At 45.7% G+C, this 7,500-nt stretch overlaps 1 protein-coding gene across 1 annotated transcript in view; it reads right to left on the reverse strand.

The window, feature by feature from the left end:
• Nucleotides 1-7,500, reverse strand: part of nav2a (neuron navigator 2a) — a 37,751-nt gene that overhangs the window by 8,061 nt on the left and 22,190 nt on the right. Inside the window, exons 15-23 of the mRNA XM_066647071.1 lie at nt 7,314-7,337; nt 6,372-6,446; nt 5,746-5,829; nt 5,435-5,540; nt 4,968-5,116; nt 2,747-2,916; nt 2,462-2,615; nt 1,311-1,479; nt 968-1,068 (exon numbers count right to left, since the gene is read on the reverse strand). Of these exons, the coding sequence (XP_066503168.1) occupies nt 968-1,068; nt 1,311-1,479; nt 2,462-2,615; nt 2,747-2,916; nt 4,968-5,116; nt 5,435-5,540; nt 5,746-5,829; nt 6,372-6,446; nt 7,314-7,337 (1,032 nt within the window). The remainder of the gene's footprint in view (nt 1-967; nt 1,069-1,310; nt 1,480-2,461; nt 2,616-2,746; nt 2,917-4,967; nt 5,117-5,434; nt 5,541-5,745; nt 5,830-6,371; nt 6,447-7,313; nt 7,338-7,500) is intronic.

Below are 7,500 nucleotides of genomic sequence, written 5' to 3' on the forward strand. Positions count from 1 at the left end.
GAAATCTCTGCAGTAAGCGGTGAGCCTGAAAACCAACACTGAACGCAGTGACCTTTGGTCCCTCAGACGGCACTGCAGTAAAAACCAGCATCATTCTGTAACGGGTATTACCTCATGGGCTCAGGAACACTTCAGAAAGCCATTGTCAGTGAACACAGATCATCACTCCATCTACAAGAGCAAGTTAAAACCCAGTGCAAAGTTCAAAAGCCAGCATCTCTGATGGTACGGGGGTGTGTTAGTGCCCATGGCATGGGTAACTTACACATCTGTGAAGGCACCATTAATGCTGAAAGGTACGTACAGGTTTTGGAGCCACATATGCTGCCATCTAAGCAACGTCTTTTTCAGGGATGTCCCTGCCTTTCCCAGCAAGACAATGCCAAGCCACATTCACCACGTGTTACGACAGCGTGGCTTCATAGTAAAAGAGTGCGGTACTAGACCTGCCTCCTGCAGTCCACACCTGTCTCACATGTGTGGTGCAAATGTGTGGTGCATTATGAAGCACAACGTACAACAAAATGGAGACCACCAACTGTTGAGCAACTGAAGTTGTACATCAAGCAAAAATGGGAAAGAATTCCACCTGAGTGTTGTTAAAAGGAAAGGGGATGTAACACAGTGGTAAACACTGCCCAACGCTTTTGGAACGTGTTGCAGGCCTCAAATTCAAAATGAGTGAATATTTGCAAAAAAAAAAACAATAAAGTTTATCTGTTTGAACATTAAATGTCTTGTCTTTGTTGTGTATTCAATCAAAAATATGTTGAAAGGGACTTGCAAATCATCGTAATCTGGTTTTATTTATGTTTTACACAACGTCCCGACTTCACCGGAATTGGGGTTGTATAATAATTCAGATTCAGATCCGGATCATTCTCTACAGCGCCCCCTTGTGTGAGGAGTGCACTGTGTAAAGGTGTGAATCTATAAACACTGATGTAAATAAATGAATCCCACTAACGTCTCTCCACGGAGCATCGTCCTGAAGACTGACCACGATCTTCACGTTCCGACCTTCTTTACGGCAACTCCCGTCTCCTCCGGCATCGTCCAGCAGCATGTCTGACAAACAACAACAAACAAACAAACAAACAAACAATAAACAACAAGCAAGGAGCAGTAAAGCATGAGGGGTATAAATGCTGCTTTTACGTTCTGTTGCTTCTGGGGTGTTGTACCCTTCTAGCCCACGTTTGGCTTTGAGAATGTTGACCTTCGGCTCATATGCAGCTGCTCCAGAGTGTCCACATTTCTTTTAAAACAATACAAAACCCTGGTGGAGTACACAGTTCTTGCGTTCTCACCGAAGCTGGTGGACTCCGGGAGGTCAAGGCTGTGCTGGGACAGAGCCGTGGGGTCAGGTGTGTGTGTGTGCGTGGGGTGAGAGAGTGAAGTCTGAGATGTCGCTCGTCCACTCGCCAGACTCTCACTCTTCAGACGATCGTTCTCCGCCTTCAGCTTCTCAATTTCAGTCTAAAAAAACACACAGTAAACACCACACACACTTAATACATACACAGTGAAAACACAATAATAAATACACACTATGCACACACACACACACACACACACTACAAAAAAACATTTTCACCTTTAAATTTCAATAAACACACACACACACACACACACACACTACAAAAATACATTTTCACCTTTAAAGTTCAACACACACACACACACACACACGCGCTACAAAAAAAACATTTTCGCCTTTTAATTTCAACACACACACACACACACGCTACAAAAAAAACATTTTCACCTTTTAACTTCAATAAACACACACACACACACTACAAAAAAAACATTTTCGCCTTTTAAATTCAATAAACACACACACACACACACACGCGCGCTACAAAAAAAACATTTTCGCCTTTTAATTTCAACACACACACACACACACACACACGCTACAAAAAAAAACATTTTCACCTTTAAACTTCAACTCACACACACACACACACACACTACAAAAAAAAAACATGTTCACCTTTAAATTTCAATAAACACACACACACACACACACACACACACACACACACACACAAGCAAACCGTAAACACAATAAACAAAATACCCTTACTTTAATACTTTAACCCTGTGGGTATATTTCTAATGGAGCTGAAGTTAACTTCTTTTTCTAATTTTTCATTCCACCTTAAATGATGCAGTGGAACCTATGGCACTCTTTAAAGATGCAGTCAGTCTGTTTCTCTAGGATTTGTCTAAAGTTATGTAACAGCAGTTACACTGACCCCTAGTGGGCTGTACATATTAGAGATTGTGTGTTAAACCTGTGTTAACAGTGGAGCCCCCCATGAGGGCCACCCACTCTGTGGAGCGTAAACAGGTTTATTCAGGGTGACGGTGTTCGTCTGTAGAGAGTCACTGAGGGTAGAGACAGTTGTGGTTTAAGGTGGAATGGAGAGTCCTGCTGAGCTGTGGGGTTCACCTGCATGTAGTTCATGGCCTCTCTGAGCTGGTCCAGCTGGTGGGCGGAGCTTAGCGCCTCCAGTCGAATGTCTGTCAGCTTCATCTCTTTATCCCTCAGTTCACTGCGCAACTGCATCACTGTCTCAGCCTCGCCATCCAGACAGTCCTGCAGCCTGCACACACACACAGGTAGTCATTAGGGCATTGCTTGTGTGTGTGTGTGTGTGTGTGTGTGTGTGTGTGTGTGTGTGTGTGTGTGTGAGAGAGTGTGTGTGTGTGTGTGAGTGGGTGTGTAGGAGCGTACATTGAGTTGGAGTGAGAGCCTCTGAGCTGAGGGGTGGAGTGTGTGGAGCCGTTGTGAGTGAGTTTGGGAGACGAGGGGAGAGAGTCAGTCATCTCCTCGATGTCAGAATGAGACGAGGCCGATCTGGGCGACTTCTTCTTGGTGAACGCCTGCTTAAAGGAGCTCCGCAGCTGAGAAACAGAGACGAGAATATTGAGAGAATCAGAGGAGAGAGAAAACACAATCAGCTTCATCAGGACACGAGGGACATGACAGAGGAGGGGACACAGCAGAGACGGACAAACAGGTGGAGACAGAAAAGGGTACATGGCAATAATGACCCTTCACTCAGTTAAACATCTCAAACCAGGGGATATCTCTAACATTCATCCATTCATCTTCTGTCCAAACTTCATCAACACTCACCCAGTCACTCACACACTCACCCAGTCAGTCATACACTTACCCGGTCACTTACAGACTCACCCAGTCCCTCACACACTCACCCGGTCACTCACACACTCACCTGGTCACTCACACACTCACCCGGTCACTCACCCGGTCACTCACACACTCACCCGGTCACTCACACACTCATCCAGTCACTCACACACTCACCTGGTCACTCACACACTCACCTGGTCACTCACACACTCACCCGGTCACTCACACACTCATCCAGTCACTCACACACTCACCTGGTCACTCACACACTTACCCGGTCACTTACAGACTCACCCAGTCATTCACACACTTACCCGGTCACTCACCCAGTCACTCATCCACTCACTCAAACACTCACCCAGGCTCTCACACACACACTCACCCACTCACTCACACACTCGCCCACTCACAAACACACTCACCCAGTCACTCACACACTCACTCAGTCACACACACACACTCACAGCTGTGGACATTTTCACAAACTAAAGGTGGAACAAGACACTTGTCTTGAAAGAAAATCTCTTAGAACGATGTGTAAACTTATAATAATGTTTAATAAAGTTTAATAATGTTATAATAAAGATATGATGTAATAATTATGTTATAATGATGTTATATTGATGCTATAACATGTAACGTTGGAGATATTCAGGAGGTTTGAGATGTTTCCACTGAGTCTGAAGTAAAGCCTCTCTGTGAATAAAAAACAGCAGAGTGGCACAGTGAGGGTTAACCCAGAGTGCAGGAGCAAAGCTTCAATAAACAGCAGGTGAAAGGGTGAGGAGTTACAGGGAGAGGGCAGGAGCAGACACCAGGTGGTGCTAGTGCTGAGAGATAAAAGGGAGGGTTAGTACTGTAGCTTAGCATGAGGCTAGTAAGGGTTCGCGAACACACTCCTTACCTCATACACCTGCCGAGTCCCCGGCACGCAACAAAAACAGAGACAGAAACACACACACTTCAGCTGCAGAGCGCAGACAGGAAATGGTCAAACAGACCACACAACAGAGCGGGCGGCAGAGAACTGACCACACAACAGTCTGGACCAGCGGGAACTGAACAGAGCCTGTGACAGGGAACGTACCCCAACTCATAAAGGACACAGGACTCTTCCTCAGCGACAGAACACAGCTCAGATTTAAGCCCCAGGGGGAGACACTTATATGTCCTCTGACACGGGCTGGACGTCAGGGACAAATCAAAATGTTGAACACAGGAAAAATACGGACGTCTCCAAAAGAAAAACAATGAGAGAAGCGGGACCACACAGGCGTCTCGTGTAAACTGTGTTTTGTCCCAAACAGCGCCCTACTCCCTACAGAGTGCACTATACAGACTTATAAATGTAACTCTACTACACCACTGCATTGTGTAATGCAGAGTGAAGAGGAAGATGTTTGAGAGTCAGCGCCTAGTGGTGTGGAGTGTAACTGCAGAAGAATAAACGCTCACAGCGGCGTACGGCTCTGTGTCGAGTCAATGCTGAAGTGTAAATTGGCCCACTATGCTCACTAATTATGGCCTCATCCCAGTGAGCACTGCCCAAGGTCCTAAAGTCCACCGGCTACAGTGTGCACATCACTATAGCACAACCCCACCCTCACTCATACACCGTCATCGTCCGACTCCACCGCTCGGACACGGAGCCGAAAACAAACAAACAATGTGAACAAAGCGGCACTTGGAAGTTGGTTTTACAGACATTGTGGGGACATTACATTTTTATTATGTTACTTTGAAAAAGGAAGTGTGTGTGTGTGTGTGTGTGTGTGTGCGCGTGTAGGGCAACACTAACCCAATTCTTCTTCTTCTTCTTGCTGCTGTTCTCCTGGTTCTCGATATTAGAACCCATACTGGAGTGGCTGGTTGCGCTGGTGACGCTGGACACGCTGTCGGAGGAGTGCTGTCTGCGCATGCGCAGGTCTGGCTGGACCCCATTAGAACCTGGGGAACCACAAATGATCAATCAATCGATCAATCAATCAATTTTACATAGATCCATGTTTCCACTACTCAATCTCCCAATCTCTCTCTCCCTCTCTCTGTCCCCTCTCTCTTTCTCTGTCTCTCTCTCTGTCTCTTTCTATCTCTCTCTCTCTGTCTCTTTCTGTCCCTCTCTCTCTCTTTCTGTCTCTCTCTCTCTCTCTTTGTCTCTCTCTGTCTCTTTCTCTCTGTCTCTCTCTCTTTCCCTCTCTCTGTCCCTCTCTCTCTCTCTTTCTCTTTCTCTCTCTGTCTCTCCCTCTATCTCTCTCTCTCTCTCACCCGTGAGGTCAGGTGTGTTGATGACTCCGTTGATGGCAGCTTGTGCGACAGCGTTCTGTTTCTTCAGCAGCTCAATTGTCCTCCTCAGCTCAGACAGTTCAGTGTCCTAACACACACACACACACACACACACACACACAGAAGTAGTCAGTCCTTTTCTAAAATGATTCCTCTTCACTTTATGATACAGTTGTTACACTGACCCCTAGTGGTCTGGATTTTTCACTGTGAAATCCTTCTGCAGGGTACAGGATGTGGAGTGTGTGTGTGTGTGTGTGTGTGTGTGTGTGTGTGTGTGTGTGTGTGTGTACCTTCTGCTCTGCGGTCATGGTGAGGCTCTTCAGTCTGATGGTCATATTCGCCAAACTCTGTTCGAAGGCTGCCACCAGGTGGGCCTGGAGAGTAATAATTATTTATATATATACACACTCATGGCTGTGAGGTCACATCACATGACCGATTGGCTTCCTCTGATTGGTCAGAACTCATGTACAGATGGTCTGCCCACTGTGTGTTAGTAGGTTACACCTTCCTTCACAAACAATGAGAATTGTGACACTGTGTAAGTGTGTGTGTGTGTGTGTGTGTGTGTGTGTGTGTGTGTGTGGGTGTGTGTGAGTGAGTGTGTGTGTATATGTAAGTCTGTGTGTATGTCTGTGTGAATGCATTTATAAGTGTGTGTGTGTATCTATATATATATATATATATGTGTGTATAAGTCTGTGTGTATAAGTGTGTGTGTGTGTATGTGTGTGTGTGTGTATATGTAAGTCTGTGTGTATGTCTGTGTGAATGCATTTATAAGTGTGTGTGTGTATCTATATATATATATATATATATATGTGTGTATAAGTCTGTGTGTATAAGTGTGTGTGTGTGTATGTGTGTGTGTGTGTGTATGTGTGTATAAGTGTGTGTGTTGTGTGTGTACACTCACATTGGCGCTGAGTTGTGTGGTGAGGGCAGAGACTTTCTCCTGTGAAGCGTCCAGTTCCCGGCGGAGTTTGCGGATCTAACGGCGTGGTGAGGAAAGATGAGGGAGGAGAGGATGAAAGGATCAGACGCTCATAAAAAGAAGGATAAAGAGGAGGGGAGGGGCTTTTAAAACACTCACCTGGAGCACAGGTGTGTGGAGGGCAGGAGTGGACAGATTTAAGGTGTGTGTTCATTTCACACACACACACACAAACCCCTTAAAGAGCCCATACCTCCATTTCCCCCTCAGACAAAAGGGCAGAGTAAGAGCCATCTCTGTCACTGTGCCTTTAAAGGTGGTATATGTAAATGAGTTCTGTTATGATTGGCTGCCCTGTACTGTAGGTTAAAACACTTCTGTGGAACAGTGGAACTGTGTTCTCTGGAGCGATGGAGCTCCGTCTCATACTCACTGTACCTTAGATCAGAGGAACGCAGGTATGTCCAACATAGCAACAGTAACTAAGAACACATATGTGGGCGGAGCCTGGAGAGGACACGTGTTTTTGTCTGTTTACATCTGGGTAATGGTAGTGTGTGTGTGTGTGTGTGTGAGAGAGAGAGAGAGAGTGTGCGTGTGTGTTTATGTTGTTTGTATTGTGAAGATCTTTTGTAAACGCAGACTTTAGTGAAACTGAAGCTGAAACACGACCTGAGTGAAACCACCCTCAGTCTGTTTCCACAACAGGTCACTGACAGAGAAAAAACACACAGACAGAGAAAAAACACACACACACACACACACAGAAAGAGAGAGAGAGCGAGAGAGAGAGAGACACACACACTATGGGCAAGTAAATACAGGACATACTTGAGCACTGACAATAACCCAAGAGATCTTTACTTACCTGTGTGTGTGTGTGTGTGTGTGTATAAGAGTGAGGGTGTGTGACTGTGAGCTCACCTCTGATTGTGATTTCTCTTCAGTCTGTAGGAATAAGAAGAAAAAGTGATTTAAGGATAAAACACTGCAGCCACACACACACACACACACACACACACACACACACACACACACACACTCATACACTCCCAGACACACACTCTCACACACACACACACACACACAAACTCACAAAAAGTCTCTCACT

This window comes from Hoplias malabaricus, chromosome 16, assembly GCF_029633855.1.
Source record: "Hoplias malabaricus isolate fHopMal1 chromosome 16, fHopMal1.hap1, whole genome shotgun sequence".
NCBI classification, from domain to species: domain Eukaryota; kingdom Metazoa; phylum Chordata; class Actinopteri; order Characiformes; family Erythrinidae; genus Hoplias; species Hoplias malabaricus.